Source organism: Emys orbicularis, chromosome 12, assembly GCF_028017835.1.
Source record: "Emys orbicularis isolate rEmyOrb1 chromosome 12, rEmyOrb1.hap1, whole genome shotgun sequence".
NCBI classification, from domain to species: domain Eukaryota; kingdom Metazoa; phylum Chordata; order Testudines; family Emydidae; genus Emys; species Emys orbicularis.
The window spans coordinates 25,893,458-25,908,013 of record NC_088694.1 but is presented as its reverse complement, the minus strand read 5'-3'; the positions used below and the strand labels follow the sequence as shown (position 1 = coordinate 25,908,013).

The 14,556-nt window shown below is 51.9% G+C and overlaps 1 protein-coding gene across 4 annotated transcripts in view; it reads right to left on the bottom strand.

Annotated features, from left to right (window-relative positions):
• DLGAP4 (DLG associated protein 4) overlaps nt 1–14,556 on the bottom strand; it is a 114,947-nt gene that overhangs the window by 63,012 nt on the left and 37,379 nt on the right. The window contains exon 1 of one of the 4 annotated variants that reach the window (XM_065414924.1): nt 998–1,062. The exons of the other annotated variants lie outside the window; for them this stretch is intronic. Coding sequence (XP_065270996.1) covers nt 998–1,028 — 31 coding nt within the window. The 5' untranslated portion in view covers nt 1,029–1,062. Of the gene's footprint in view, nt 1–997; nt 1,063–14,556 lie in introns of those variants that run through there. 4 annotated transcript variants of the gene reach the window in all.

Here is a 14,556-nt window from a genome sequence, read left to right as displayed (position 1 = left end):
CATGTGGGATGTACTTAGCCAGCCAGTCAAACCTCATACACATCACAGCCCCTTTGTGTGTACAGACTGTGTCTTGCCTTAGTTATGCAGCAAAACATTAATTAGAATAGATGTGCAGAGCCAGAGCGATAATCACCCTGGAAGAGTTCTATAGATCGTTACCCTACAATAGTCCCACAAAGTTCATTTAGGGGATTTAATGGAGACAGTTTGTAAGACCAGTATATAAAGAGCTCATTCTCTGTGTCTATAGAAACTTACTCGGTTTTTATAGAAGCTTATTGTTTTCATACCGATTAAAGGCGGTCAGACTTTTCCACAAGGGAAACAAGGAACTACTGTCCTCTGTTTCTGTATAAAAATATCCCCTCGTTTAATACTTACCTCCTGGGTCAAATGACAGGAACCCATTTCACAGGTTTCCCGTTCAAAAGAAACCCCGTATTCATTCCAGGTGAACCTGCAGCAGTTACCTTCAAAGCGCTCCAGCAGGACAGCAACCGCCCCAGCCTGCCTGAGAACTCACAGACCCAGCCACCCCAACTGGACACAGGAGGGCGAAACTCGCCGAGTTACCCAAGCGAAAGCGAGCGAGCACCGCGCATCCGAATGTCATTACTCAGAGCGAGAAAAATGCAGCTCGCCCGAGCTAGGGACTGCCCAGTATAAATATAGGCAAATGAGCTCACATCCTGTCGGGATCCGGGCTAGCAGGGATGGATCGGAACATCGCAGGGAAAACACCAGCCCGGCCCAGCAGCCCCTGGCTATTAAGCGCAGAGCCGCGCAGCACAGCTGGGGTCCACCCCCCCCCGCTCCAAGGGGAGCCCCCCCCGAGCCACGCCACACAAAGCAGCCCCGCTTCCCCAGCGCCGCTCCAGCCAGCAGAGCGGCTCGGTGTCCAAACCCAAAGCCTCCCGCAGGGGGCCCCGCGCTGCGCACCCGGGGGCCCGGCCCCCAGCCCCGGGGAACCACGCCCGGCGAGCCCCGCACTCACATCGCTTGCACAGCTCCAGACACAAAGCCATGGGAGACACAAAGGAGGGGCGGCGGCTCTTCCCTCCTGCGGGGGGCGGCGGACGGGCCACGGCAGCCGGGGGGATGGTGCACTCTGCTCGCGGGCCCGGGCAAGGCGGGGAGCAGTAGGACAAGGGCAGAGCCGCACGGGCCTCGCTCGCTACCTCCCTTTGCCTCGCCCCGCCGCTGCAGCTGTGCACCGCCCCGGGGCGGGGCTCCGGGGTAGCCGGGATGGCCACGCCCCCGAGCCCGGGCTGGGGGGGGGGGGGGGAGAGAGTGGGTCGGCGGGCGGGCGCGGAGAAATCACGCCGGATCCAGCTGGACTCCCGCACGTGCTCACTGGGCAGGGCGGCCTGAGACCCCCCTTCCCCATCGCTCTGCCCTGGGGCTGGGCTGCCAGTGGGGGTTTCGGGGGTCCCAGAACAGGGTGCTGGTCCATTGCTTGGTGTGGCAACAAAGCCCCTGGGCTATAGGGCCCCCAAGCACAAGACTCTCTTCCCCCCCCCCCCCAAAGCACAGGACCCCTGGCATCCCTGCGGAGGGGTTGGCTGGTCCACAACTGTCTGGCTGCTAGATGGGGAACTGGGTTTGGGTGCTTGTACTCCCATGGCCTTGATGCCAGCAGCGCTTAATGTGTGGGGGGGGTACGGGGGGTGTCATAGATCCAGCAAAACCAAAACCAAACGGGGAGCTAGGTGTCCGAGGGGCACGCTTTGATCCATTATGATAGATTCCCCCTCCCCTTTTTTTCAGACCACATTCAGCACTGGCTGCTGACGGGAAATCAGGGATTATGTCACTTCCCCTTCATCTGTATTTATTCCATGCATTACTAGGTCATTGAGAGGTTAATGACTCTGGCCTGGCCCTGCTCTAGGTACCGCTGATATATTAAGAAGGGGAGGCCCCCAGTATTACACACAAACAGCTGAGATCTTACAGTAGTTTGTGAATTACCAGTACAACATTCTCGCCAACAGCCGAGCAATCCAGTGGTTAGGGCCCAAGCCTAGGACCCAGGAGATTTGTGTTCAATTCCCTGCTCCACCATTGATGTCCTGTGTGACCTTGGGCAAGTCACTTAGCCTCTCTGTGCTTCAGTTCCCCTCTGTAAAAAGGGGATAATAGCACACAATATCATGGGGATATTGTGAAATGCTTTGAGCACTGTACTAGATAAGAGCTAAGTATTGTTACCTACCTAATAGCAGCTCATCGTCCAGCTGCCTTCTGAACTGGGGAAAATAAATGGGCTCTGCAGACAGTGTGCCCAGAAAGTTAGCCATCCTGGGCTATGTGGGAGCAAAGTCAAGGGGCCTGTCTGGCACCTCCCTTCCTTCCCATTTATAACAAAGGGGTCCAGTTCAAGACATCTGCCAATCCCAGTTGTGCTTTTTAGCATGGAGAAAGAGTTGATCTCCCAGGTTTAAACCATGTAGGGATTTGTAGGTTAAAACCGGCACCCCCTGGAAACATTGGCAGCCCATGCAGCTCCCAGAGCACTGGTGTTATATATTCCTGGTTTGAAATTCCACTTTATATGCGGGCAGCTGCATTTTGCATTAGCTACACATTCTGAATGATGTCAAGGTGTAGCGTCAAGAGAGCACATTAGAATAATTTAGCCTCAAAGTAACAAAGGATGGATGATTGTGGTTAAGGTCCCTTCACAGGCAAGAAGAGGATGCATATGGCAAAGAGCACTCCTGGCTCCAGCTGACCCCTGGTGGTCCAGAAAGAAAGAACCCAGGATCTGAACAAAGGATGCAAATGGCAGACACGCTCCTTCAGTCAATGGTACTACAGTAAGCTTCTGCTCTTTCATATGCTTCCCCAAACCTACTAACATTATCTCCATTTTATCCAGACTGAACTGTAGCCAGCTAACTTTCTCCAAGCCCCAAGCTCATATAGACACTGGATCATTTGTTCCACTGCACTGGCTGGGACAGGAGTGATGGAGACATAGAACAGGGTGTCATCAAGCATACTGAATACACTGCTGCCTGTATCTCCTCACTAACTCTCCCAATGTCCTTGTACATATGTTGAACAGGAGGAATGGCAAAACTGGCCATTCTGGCACCCCACAGGGGTCATTGATGCCACAGGAGCAAATGCCCAACACTACCTTAAAACAGGAAAGAACCCAACCACTCAAGTAACTCCATCTAGACTTGCTGGTGACTACGGGTATTGAGGGCAGGACAGACAAGGAGGGTGACAAACAGATATGTCAATAAAACCTCATGATTAATGGTATCGAAGACAGTAGACAGATCTAGAAAGGACAGCATGGACTCTTGATCATCCTCCATCGTTCAAGGAGATCACCAGCCAAATCCCTGCCCTGAATAGTTTACAGTCTAAGGCCCAGATCCTCAAATGTATTTAGGCTCCTAACTTCCACTGATTTCAATGGCTGTTAGGAGCCTAAATATGTTTCAGAATCTGGACCAATGTGTAGGTAAATGTAGACAAAGAAACAGGAGAAAGGGTGAGAAACAATTACTGTTTAATTAAATCCTTTTAACCTCTTGATATTCCATCCAGTCCTTAAACTTTGCCCAAACAGGCTCTTTCCAAACTTTTTCACAATGTGGAACATATGTTAATAGACTGTCTTGTGGACCCAACCCTTTACATTCACTGGTCTCTCAGATCATCTCCATGGCGACATTTCCTTACATGGAGCAGTCAGATTAGGGCAGAGTTTAATGGACGTTTAACACTTCAGGGCAGTAAGACTTGTCCTTTGTGAATAATGTTAACCCTGGAAGCCAGTGTCTGTTTTTGCTCCCCTCCCATATATTTTGTTACTCTTACCTGGAAACCCTGCAACATGTAACCAGCCGGCTCCCTGTGGATCACTGGCAAGTGCTCCATGAACCCCGGCTTGGGAACCTCTGGCCTTAATTAACTTACAGTTGACCCCAGATCTCATCCACTTGGGCATATGGCACCTGGTTACATACACCTCACTCCACAGCCTGGCTGGGTTTGTGCCATGGTCTGTGGTGCAGGCAAATACACCCATAAGTAAGAGAGCAAGGAGGGAGAGAAGCGGCATGGCATCTGGAAGTGGGATACTGCCTGAAACTGGAGCCCACGCTCATGAGAACTGAGGCACTTGCAAGGAGGCACCGTGCAGTCTGGGGTGGGCAGAGGGAGAGTGTCACCGCTCTACACTGACTGAGGGGCAGGACAGTCGTCACGACACACAAACTGGCTTGATGTTCAAGGCGTTCTGCAGCACATTTGGGATGGAAAAATGTGCAAAGGTGGCTTCCGAAAACAGCCCTTCCTTGGGGATTCAGTGGGGTGGATGGGGGAAGGGGGAGGGGGCGGACAGATCACTGCAAACAAAATTGGGAGTTTGGAGGAGAAATTCTGCCAAACAAAAACTGCCTTTCCCACCCCAGCTTCACAGCCGAGACGAATTGTCCCGGAGCTGCCAGCCGGGCTCAGGCGCTCTGAGCTGACAGCTCCAGTGAGTGACAAAGAGCGGGGTGCCATGGTGACAACGTCCTCAGCACGACTCTTCGCCCAGAGAATCTCTCACACACACAAAAGGCTTTTTGGCTGAGGGGCCTCTTCCAAGCCCCCATTCTCCTCAAGCTGCTCCTTTCCCCACGGGTGGGGGAGGGGTTATATAATCCCAAGCTTTCTCAGGGTGAAGGGCTGAGTTCTGCTGGGGATGGCCCAGCTCCTTGCCAGTCGAGTACAGCAAGATTTCCTCACTACTCTCCTCTTTGAGAGACGGGCACAGACTTTCAGGACTCGCTCAGACCTGCGTTTCCACTCGTGGCTTTTTGTGCAGGGCCAGATTCAGGTCACACTTGATGCTGGACTTCGTGCTGACACTGGGGTCTGGATTCTGCTCACAGCTGTGGTGGTGTAAATCTAGAACAACTCCAGTAAGAAGAATGGGGTTACTCCTGGTTTATGGTGGTGTAACTGAGAGCAGGGTCTGGCCTTTCAAGTTCTGGCATAGAGGAAAGTCTTTCTCTAGAGGAGAGACAGACAGACAGGAGAGGAAAGGAAAATGGAAGTGGCTGGGTCTTTGTGCTCACTGCTTCTCCCTCCCATGCACCTCCATCTGAGGAGGCCTCCATCATGGGGGGAGAATTTAGCTTAATTCTCATTTGTCTTGACAGCACCTGCAGTCACGTGTGGACCTGGTTTTATGCCTTACATTAAACCCTGTGAGATGCAGCCCTGAAACATGGGGTTACAGTTAGGATTGCTGGAGTGGGAGGAAGGGAATCCATAAAACAAGCTTATCCAGCCCTTCCAGGAACACAACGGCTGATCAGACTCAACCCATACATAAGCCTCGCCCACCCAGGAGCAGAACTGAACCAAGAAAAACCAAACTGCCCCCTTGGGAACAGACTCACTAACCCCTGGAATCTGGGACTCCTGGAACGGAGAGTTCCGCCTCGGCAGGGTCCAAGTCTGGGCCTCTAGCTGCTCCTGTCCTGGCTCTGCTGCAACTGCTCCTGAGAAATGAAAATCTATGTGCTGAGGCTGGTAGGATCCTAGCAGATGGGGAAGGTCTGTTTGATCATCAAGTTAATGCCTTTGCAAAACCAGGTGATTGTCTGACTACACCCATGCCACAGTCTGACCAGGATGGCCGCGCCTATGTTCCTAGGCTGCCATGCCAGTGACCATGGTTGTGTGAGCAGCAGCTCTGCCTTGACAAGCTTGTTTACAGGAGGTCTAGCCTGTCATGGGATTCTGGTTCCACAGGTAGTCTGGTTCCCTGGACTGCCCAGGCAGGGAGTGTGTGTACTGCTTGAATTACTTGCTGTTACAATAAGTCCTTGAGAGCTCTGATTTATTTATGACTCTGATTGCACTACTCTCTGCAGAGATGAGCAAACTGGCTTTTAAAGTGAAGAGAAATCTGAGAGTCCATTGGTAACTTCCCCCACTCGACTCAGATACTTCCTATTCAAGGCAGGCATTAGTGAGATAGGATCTGTACTTTGGACATGCTTTCTGATTTCCAGCAATGGAATCATTATTGATGTGTCTGAGCTAGTATCAAAAGCCAAACAGGAAGATGGGCCCAAAGGAGAACCCTGCCTGGGACCCAGCTACCCCTTTCTGAGCTCTGCAGAGGCTCGGATCCAGACCTGACTCACACAACTTTGGATCTGAGTGTAATCCTAGTAGCTCCAGGACCTCACTATAGTTTGCCAAGGAAAACAAAGCACATGTCGATTCAATTGTTTCCTGCCTATGAGGCAGGTGTAGATCCTGGAAATGCAGAATGACCCCTGGTGGAGGGATTGTTGCATAGACAGGGCTCTGTCCCTCTTTTAAAATATGTAACTTGTTCTCCTTCTGAATCCTTATTGATACTCAGACAGTGACTCATCAGATGGAAAGCAACAGGAAGGCACTGAAGCAAGAGAGAGAAACAGCCCAGCGGGCGACAGAGGACAGAGCAAGGGAGAGAAAAACACATGTATGCACGGGACAGACTCACGAAGAGTAATTCCCAGTCAGCCTTATTACCCTGGGAGATGCATGCACTCTGCTCCTGCTGAATGAACTGGAAGGTACTTGCATGAATCTCCCAGTACGATCGGACTCTGTGAACTTCAGCATTTCATAGCAGGCACATTTGGTTTTCTTAGGTCCCTGTAAATGAAAAGTACAATCATGGCAGTGCCATAGAAGAGAGGCCCCAAGGTGGAGACACAGAGATGGAAGTTGGGCACAGCTCAGAGGAGGGCTGCACAGAAGTCAGTTGTGACTCCCTGATACTGGCGGCCCAGTTCTCTTGGCCCCAGTGTAGAGCAGAGCAGCACGGGGGCTGCTTTACACAATGCCAGCAGGCCCATGGCCCTGAAGGGACTCTACGCAGTTGAGAAGAGGCAGAATGCAATTGCAGTGAGCTCAGGTCCCTTCCCACATGACCCCTGCAGAAGGGGGTGACATAGGAGCTGGTAGTACTAACTGGCACCACAGTAGCTGAGGAGATCCAGTTGCTTTCCAGCTCCTTTGTACCACTAGGGCAGTGTAATGAGGCCAGCTCACAAGAGAGAATCTGGCCCAGGGGGTCAGAGAGAAAGACCCATCTATCCAGAGCAGAAAGGGACGCACACAGACAGAGAGGAATATGCATGCTGAGAGCAGAGGTAGAATTACATGAGGTAATTGCAGAAACCACAAACATGCCCATAAAGGGTGTGCGCAGCACCTTGGACCAGCCACCTCCCAAATAGTGCAGAATGGTGCAGGCACAAGCAGCCCAGTGCTCATGGCTGTTAGAAGGTGAAAGGGAAGGCAGCTTGTACCACCATCTAGGAGAACAGTTCAAGGGACACAGCAGCAACATGGAACATAACGAGCTGGAACCAGGCCAGCCTGTGACCAGCAGCAGGGAGTGGTGAATAGCAGGCTCGGAATCCATCCCTGCTGGTAACTGCATTGGTCAGGAGGCAGCATGGCCTAGTGGTAGCAGTCAGGAAGAGATTGAGAGCAGCTCAACAGCACAGTTTGCTGCATCAAAGTGACACGTAAGTGCAACTTATGTGTACTGCAACTGTGAGCCTGGCAAAACAGCCATAAAGGCTACTCTATCTTCAGGCGTGTCAGCCCTGGAGACCTCCTGGACGCTCCATAAGAATGGCCACATTCACAATGTTTCATCTAGCCCAGCATCCCATCTCTGACAGTAGCCAGTGCCAGGTGCTTCAGAGGGAATGAACAGCACAGGGCAATTTATCCGTGATCCATCCCCTGTCATCCAGGCCTAGCTTCTCACAGTTAGAGGCTTAGGGACATCTAGAGCATGATGTTGTGTCCCTGATTGTCCTGGATAATAGCCATTGATGGACCCACCCATCCTCTATGAACGTATCTCATTCCTTTTTGAACCCAGTTATACTTTTGACCTTCACAACATCCCCTGGCAATGAGTTCCACAGGTTGACTGTGCGTTGTGTGAAGAAGTACTTTCTTATGCTTGTTTTAAACCTGCTGTCTATTCATTTCATTGGATGACCTCTAGGTCTAGTGCTATGTGAAGGGGTAAATAACACTTCTTATTCACGTTCTCCACACCAGTCATGATTTTATAGACCTCTATCATATCCCTCCTTAGTCATCTCTTTTCTAAGCAGAACAGTCCCAGTCTTTTTAATTTCTCATCATATAGAAGGCCCTGGGATGTTATATCTACTGCCTGGGCCTCTGATCCCCCTGTGGCTTCCACTGTCCAGGGGCACCGGGCTCCCATAGTTATAGCATCTAACGTAAAGTGTCCCCAGCTACTTCATTTCCATCCTGTCTGCAATGCTCACACTGCTGGGGCAAACATGCAGTGCTGGCCTGGATCCTGTGGCCACAACCACTTTTCCATGCGTGTGCCCCTTCTGTGGGCAGCTACCGTGCATATTGCACTGATACTGTCTGTGCCTGGGGGTGCAATGCAGCGTCCCCTGTTGTCTGCAACTTGTTACCATTTGGAGAGGATTCTGTGTAAGATACACATTTTTCCCCCTACTACTCCAGGCCATGTACCAGCCAGGATGCTGGGGTCCCAGAAACACCCACACATACACAGAGCACCAAGGAGGAAACATTCCCAAATAGAGGTCCTGGCCACGCTAAGGCTGAAACCGTGATAGCAAAGTGCATTTCGAACTTGGTTTCACTGACCCGGGGGGACAGAGTTTTTTTTGTTGATGGCTGAAAACGCCATTTTAACTATGAAACAGAACAATGCTATTGACTTCCTGGGGAAAGGGAGTGTCTAGAGCACAGTTATTGCTAGCCTAGTTTCCACCATAGTAGGGAAAGGGCACGAGAGAGAAAAAATATACATAAAAATACCCATAGATCCCATTCTCCTACACACACAGCATGGAACATACAGATCTCTCTGTGTCCCTTATACACACACAGCATGGAACATAAATTGCTCTCTCTCTCTCACACACACACACAAAACCTAATCCCTTTCTGCTGGTATGCCAGAGAAAGCTATTTCTGGAACGTGAAATCTAGGTCAACAAGAAGAAGAAAATCTGAAGGGAAAAATAATTTCTCCCTTTGAAGGCTGGCATGGGTCAGCTCTGGTTGATATATGAGTAGTAATGGAGCTGCTATGGTCTCTGCTCCTGAGCTTCAGTCTTTCGCCTACAGCCTCTGAACTGTGCTCTCTGATGAGTTTGCTCAGTACAGCTGCTTTTCAGTTTTGATTCCTCAAATGTGAGGGATGAGGGGACCCCATTATATACCCAGACAGGCCAGGAAGGGAAGATCCCTTAATTCTGCCTCCTGTCACCTCATGGATGCTTAGCAGGCCCCTACATAGCCCAGTGCTTCTGGAGCAGGGTCCCAAGCACAGACTGATGGGATCACATCTTCATGCGGACCTGGGATGACCAGCAGTGGGTCCAGGAAGGAACTTTCACATGAAGAAAGCTACGTTTCTGGAGCTTTATGAGAGCTTGCTCAGAGCCTCCAGCATCATGACACACGCATGAGGGTGGCCTGGCCCATTCAGAAGCGGGTTGCTATAACAATCTCTGGAAGCTGATTACCCTAGACTGCTACAGATCCATTGCTAACCAGTTAGGTGCTGGAAAGTCGACTGTGGGTAAAGTGGTGGCGGAGGTTTTGGAGGCATTCAGGCATGTGATTTACCCAGAGGTGACTGGTATAATCAATATCCTTGAAGTAACTGCTGGTTTTGAGAGAATGGGGTTTCCAAGCTGTGCCAGGCCCATTGTTGTCATGTGCCTATCACTTGCCCTTCTCAAGGAGCACATACACCACAAAGGGCACTACTCCATTAGCACGCAGGCTCTGGTGGACCACAGAGGACGATTTACGGACACCAGGATGGGCTATACTGGAAAAGTTCATGATGCCAGGGTTTCCCGCCAGTCGGGAGTCTACCTTCATGGACCAAGCCAGGACATTATTCCCACCAAATGATGTTGCCATAAATAGAATTACCTCACTGTTATTCTAGGAGACCCCTCCTTTTGTCTAGGCTTTCAAGCTGTAACCCAGAAGGCCTGGCAAAAGCGGGTTTAATTACTCTCAGTAGGTGTATTTGCCATAGTCCGTCAGTGGCTTTTACTCCTGTGGCAGGAAGGCTGAAGGCATGTGTGTTTCCTTTTTGTCACAGGGCTGGGAGTTCTGAGAGCGGGCAGGTGGGAAGTTCCCTTTGTCCATGGTCTTTGTGCTGTTTCAGGTGTTTGATGAGGAGATGGAGTTCGTGGAGCTGGGATCTCACCTTGTCAGGTAACTGTCAAAGAAAATCTTCCTCCACCCCCCAGACAGAAACATTCGGCAGCCCTCTCTGAACATGGCTCTCTCTGCTGTTCAGCAGAGGAATATTGGGCATGAAGTTGCCCAGCTTTGCTTCTAATGAGAGGGAACTAGGGCGGGGGATGAGAGGGAGCCCTTTGTTACAGCAAAGGCTCCAGAATGGCTGTCGCAATTAGCTGAATAGCTTTCACCAGGGCTTTGTTCGTCTCATGCTTTGCAAGGCACAGAGACTCTGTTTGAGGCTAGATCAAGGGCAGCTCATCATCTGTCTTGCTGGCTGTGAAATGTGAGCTAATTGCCATGTAATGTGCAACTGACACATGCATTTGCAGGAGGAACTGGAGTGGTACGGCTGATCAAAGGTGTGATGGCTGCCAAACCTCACCCCCAACACACACACACACCCATGCACACACACCTACCCAACAGGTGGAAAGCTGCGAGTACTCCATGAAATCAGGAAGGAGGGAGAGCACGCCGGCTTTAATCAGCTGGGGCCTGAGTCTCAGTGATGCTGTTTAATTTTAAAGCTTGGCTCCCCCACATCACTTATATTCCCTGATCTCCCTCTTTCCTAAATCACCCCCAATCACAGAACCAAGGGCCTCGAGCCAGAGGTTTGAGTGCTGGGCGTCTTCATAGCCATCCCTGATACAGCTCTGCTGATGTACACAACACTTCACAGCACATCCATACAGGCAGGAGGCCTGCTTCTTCTCCCACCTACACTGGTGCAAAGCAGAACCATTCCTGGACTCAGATCAGTGTCACACTGGCCCAAGTGAGAGGAGATTTAGGCTCACTCAAACAGTCTAACTCAGCCCAGCAGTGTACACAGATGACAGGTAAGGCTCAGCATGGCGTAGACACTGTGCCTGACTCTGAATCCTACACACTAGTCTTAGGCACTGATTTAGATCGATACAACCAGGTTAAGAGGAACCTGTCCACAGCGGCGGCTCCAGGCACCAGCACAGCAAGCGCGTGCCTGGGGCAGCAAGCCGCGGGGGGCGGCCTGCCGGTCGCTGTGAGGGCCGCAGTCAGGCTGCCTTCGACGGCATGCCTGTGGGAGGTCCTCCCGCAGGCATGCCACCTCGGCGTGACCAGCGGACCGTCCACAGGGGCGCCGCCGAAAGCCACCTGACTGCCATGCTTGGGGCAGCAAAAAACATAGAGCTGCCCCTGCCTGTGCAAGGCTCTAGGTGCCTCTGCCAGCAGACATAGAAACAAAGCCAATTAATCCAGGGGACCCAGTGCAAACCCTACCACTGGGAAGCACTGCTGTAATGCCCCACAGATGTCAGTGGAGTTAGTCCTGATATACAGCAGTGCTGAGACCAGCGTCAGGCTAGCTCTGGGGGAGGAGATGGGTGCTGACGGGTTTGAAGGAGGAGAGGCAGCAGGCTGGGCTCACAGGGAGCGGCAAGCTCCGGGCATACAGGGAGGCATGAGAGAAGGTGGGAAGCTGAGAAGGCGATAACGAAAGGGGAGCAATCAGGAGAGTGGATGCAGAGACAAGCAGGGCTGGGGGAGGGGTGCAGGCAGGACTGGAGATGTGCAGGGCCTGGAAGGGGAGCATGCGGCGTGGGAAGCCAAGCAGCCCCATAACCTTCCTCTGTTTATCCCACCCTCCCTTAATCACCCCATCCCTGTTATCTCTTCCAGGGCCCTGTCTCGCCTTGATCGGTATTGCGTGTAATCTCTTCGGAGCAGGGACTGTGTCATTACTTACTAGGGGAAGTGCTGCATGCAGCTGTGGAGCGATAGACAAGCGAAGAAGAAGAGAAGCAGGAAAGGGTCTGTGCACGTGTCTCCCTGGGCTAGTGGGCCTGGCAGCAGCCAGCCTCGCCCATCACCAATGTTACTAGGCTGCCCTTCAAGTTCCTCATTAGCAGAAGGGATTGTTGCTGGCTCTCTGTGTTACCATAGTTTGGTATATGTTAATGGAGGGGTCTGGCATTGCTGGCTGTTCTGTTAGGCCTGGTCTACACTACACCTTTAATTCGGATTTAGTGGCTTTAATTCGAATTAACTCTGGAACCGTCCACACAACGAAGCCATTTAATTCGAATTAAAGGGCCCTTTAATTCGATTTCTGTACTCCACCCCGACGAGCGGAGTAGCGCCAAAATCGAATTTGTCAATTCGAATTAGCGTTAGTGTGGCCGCAATTCGATGTTATTGGCCTCCAGGAGCTATCCCACAGTGCACCATTGTGACCGCTCTGGCCAGCAATCTGAACTCGCATGCACTGGCCAGGTGGACAGGAAAAGCCCCGGGAACATTTGAATTTCATTTCCTGTTTGCACAGCGTGGAGAGCACAGGTGACCACAGAGAGCTCATCAGCACAGGTAACCATGCAGGCTGATAATCGAAAAAGAGCACCAGCATGGACCGTACAGGAGGTACTGGATTTGATCTCTATATGGGGAGAGGATTCAGTGCTAGCTGAACTGCGTTCGAAAAGACGAAATGCCAAAACTTATGAAAAAATTTCCAAGGGCATGATGGAGAGAGGCCACAATAGGGACACAGATCAGTGCCGCGTGAAAGTCAAGGAGCTCAGACAAGCCTATCAAAAAGCAAAGGAGGCAAACGGTCGCTCCGGGTCAGAGCCGCGGACATGCCGCTTCTACGCTGAGCTAAATGCATTTCTAGGGGGGGCCGCCACCACTACCCCACCTCTGACTGTGGATTCCGAGCTGGGGATAATCTCATCAGGGACACCTGATGATTCCGCGGAAGGGGAAGAGGAGGAGGAGGAGGACGAGCTGGCAGAGAGCACCCAGCTCTCCGTTCTCCCCAACAGCCAGGAACTGTTTCTCACCCTGACTGAAGTACCCTCCCAAGCCTCCCAAGCCAGCACCCAAGACCATGACCCCATGGAAGGGACCTCAGGTGAGTTTACCTTTTAAAATATAAAACATGGTTTAAAAGCAAGCATTTTTAATGATTAATTTGCCCTGAGCACTTGGGATGCATTCGCAGCCAGTACAGCTACTGGAAAAGTCTGTTAACATGTCTGGGGATGGAGCGGAAATCCTCCAGGGACATCTCCATGAAGCTCTCCTGGAGGTACTCCAAAAGCCTTGCCACAAGGTTTCTGGGCAGTGCAGCCTTATTCCGTCCTCCATGGTAGGACACTTGACCACGCCATGCTAGTAGCAAGTAATCTGGTATCATTGCCTGACAGAGCCTGGCAGCATATGGTCCCGGTGTTTGCTGGCATTCAAGCAACATCCGTTCTTTATCTTGCTGTGTAATCCTCAGGAGAGTGATATCGCTTAGGGTAACCTGGTTGAAATAAGGGAATTTAATTAAGGGGACTGAGGTGGCCGTTCCTACTGGGCTGTTTGCCTGTGGCTGAAAAGAAATCCTTCCCTGCATTTAGCCAAGTGCAAGGAGGGGGGGGGAGGATTGGCCCAGAGCTTTTCGCGTTTTGCTAGCAGGGATCTTCCCTGATACCAGCCAGGCGGTGGGGGGAGGGATAAAGCACTCATCCCAGAGAATTCATGGCGGGTGGGGGCGGGGGGGTGTTAGTTTGGTTCCTGCAGGGATCTTCCCTGATACCAGCCACGCGGTGGGGGGAGGGATAAAGCACTCATCCCAGAGAATTCATGGCGGGTGGGGGGGGGTGTTAGTTTGGTTCCTGCAGGGATCTTCCCTGATACCAGCCAGGCGGTGGGGGGAGGGATAAAGCACTCATCCCAGAGAATTCATGGCGGGTGGGGGGGGGGGGTGTTAGTTTGGTTCCTGCAGGGATCTTCCCTGATACCAGCCACGCGGTGGGGGGAGGGATAAAGCACTCATCCCAGAGAATTCATGGCGGGTGGGGGGGGGGGGTGTTAGTTTGGTTCCTGCAGGGATCTTCCCTGATACCAGCCACGCGGTGGGGGGAGGGATAAAGCACTCATCCCAGAGAATTCATGGCGGGTGGGGGGGGGGTGTTAGTTTGGTTCCTGCAGGGATCTTCCCTGATACCAGCCACGCGGTGGGGGGAGGGATAAAGCACTCATCCCAGAGAATTCATGGCGGGGGGGGGGGGTGTTAGTTTGGTTCCTGCAGGGATCTTCCCTGATACCAGCCACGCGGTGGGGGGAGGGATAAAGCACTCATCCCAGAGAATTGGATGGGGGGGGGGGTGTTAACCTTCAGCAGCAGAAAACAAGCTAACAGGAAAACTGCAGCACAACGGGCTTTGCTTGGTATGTGGGAAAGCAGGGCGCAGAAGCCTA